We start from the raw sequence: 912 nt of genomic DNA on the forward strand, positions 1-912 counted from the left end.
AGAAATTGACCCCACCATCCCCGCCAACATGTTTCTTAGGTGTTTATCATTAATCTCAATTACAGTTGAGTAGTTCTGAATGATTCCTACTTTAAGTGCTGAATGCTGCTTCTGTAACTGCTATACTCCAAACAGCTTATAATACTGGCATTCCTTAATGTAACAGAGAAAAGTTCTGGTTCCAGTAATTGCAGGAGTACCAGAACCTGGTATAGTATGAACCTGGTTTGGGTTACAAAAGCAGCTATGCTATACTTTTTTTTGCATCAAAGTCTTTTCAGAAACATAATTGTATTAAGAGATGTTGCTCTACAAAAATACAATGTAAGCATAGTACATTTTATCTACAATTCTTTTGTCATTTCATAATTGCATTGCTATACGTAAAATGTATTTAATTTGAAACATAATATTACGTTTTAATGGTGGCAAAACAGGAAGTACTTTGCCAGCTCTTTCCTACTGCAAATCATAATAAATGCTTGCCTTAAAAACTAGTAATTCACTGGCTGTTATAAGTGACACAATCCATTAAACAAATTCAGTCTATGTCCTTGAAATTAATTTCTTTCCAGTGAATTTCAGAAGCTATTTGCATGCTTTTTACAAGATCTTTCTCATTAATAGTCACTGGAGTAGGCTGTTCTTCATGGGGAAGTCAGATCACTGTCTTGGAAGGTAAAAAAGCGGTACAGAAATAGGTCGCATTTTTAATTGGTAGGTGTTTCTGTTTCTTCTTTCCCCATTGCTGCCTCAGGAAAAAGTAGTTTTCTAAGTATGTTTGCATAGAATGGTCCATACACTTGTTTGTTAAAGTTTACAATGCTCGCATACTGAGATCCAACAAACTCCATCTCCGTCTGAATCACAGAAAGGCCTCCTGGCATAGCAGGCATACACTTCTGAAAACTC

At 35.7% G+C, this 912-nt stretch overlaps 1 protein-coding gene across 1 annotated transcript in view; it reads right to left on the reverse strand.

The window, feature by feature from the left end:
• Positions 1-710: 710 nt before the first annotated feature.
• Positions 711-912, reverse strand: part of TCP11L2 (t-complex 11, testis-specific-like 2) — a 9,182-nt gene continuing 8,980 nt past the window's right edge. Inside the window, exon 10 of the mRNA XM_009885554.1 lies at positions 711-911. Within this exon, the coding sequence (XP_009883856.1) occupies positions 711-911 (201 nt within the window). The remainder of the gene's footprint in view (position 912) is intronic.

The sequence above is a fragment of the Charadrius vociferus genome, unplaced genomic scaffold (genome assembly GCF_000708025.1).
Source record: "Charadrius vociferus isolate BGI_N301 unplaced genomic scaffold, ASM70802v2 scaffold865, whole genome shotgun sequence".
Taxonomy (NCBI): Eukaryota; Metazoa; Chordata; class Aves; order Charadriiformes; family Charadriidae; genus Charadrius; species Charadrius vociferus.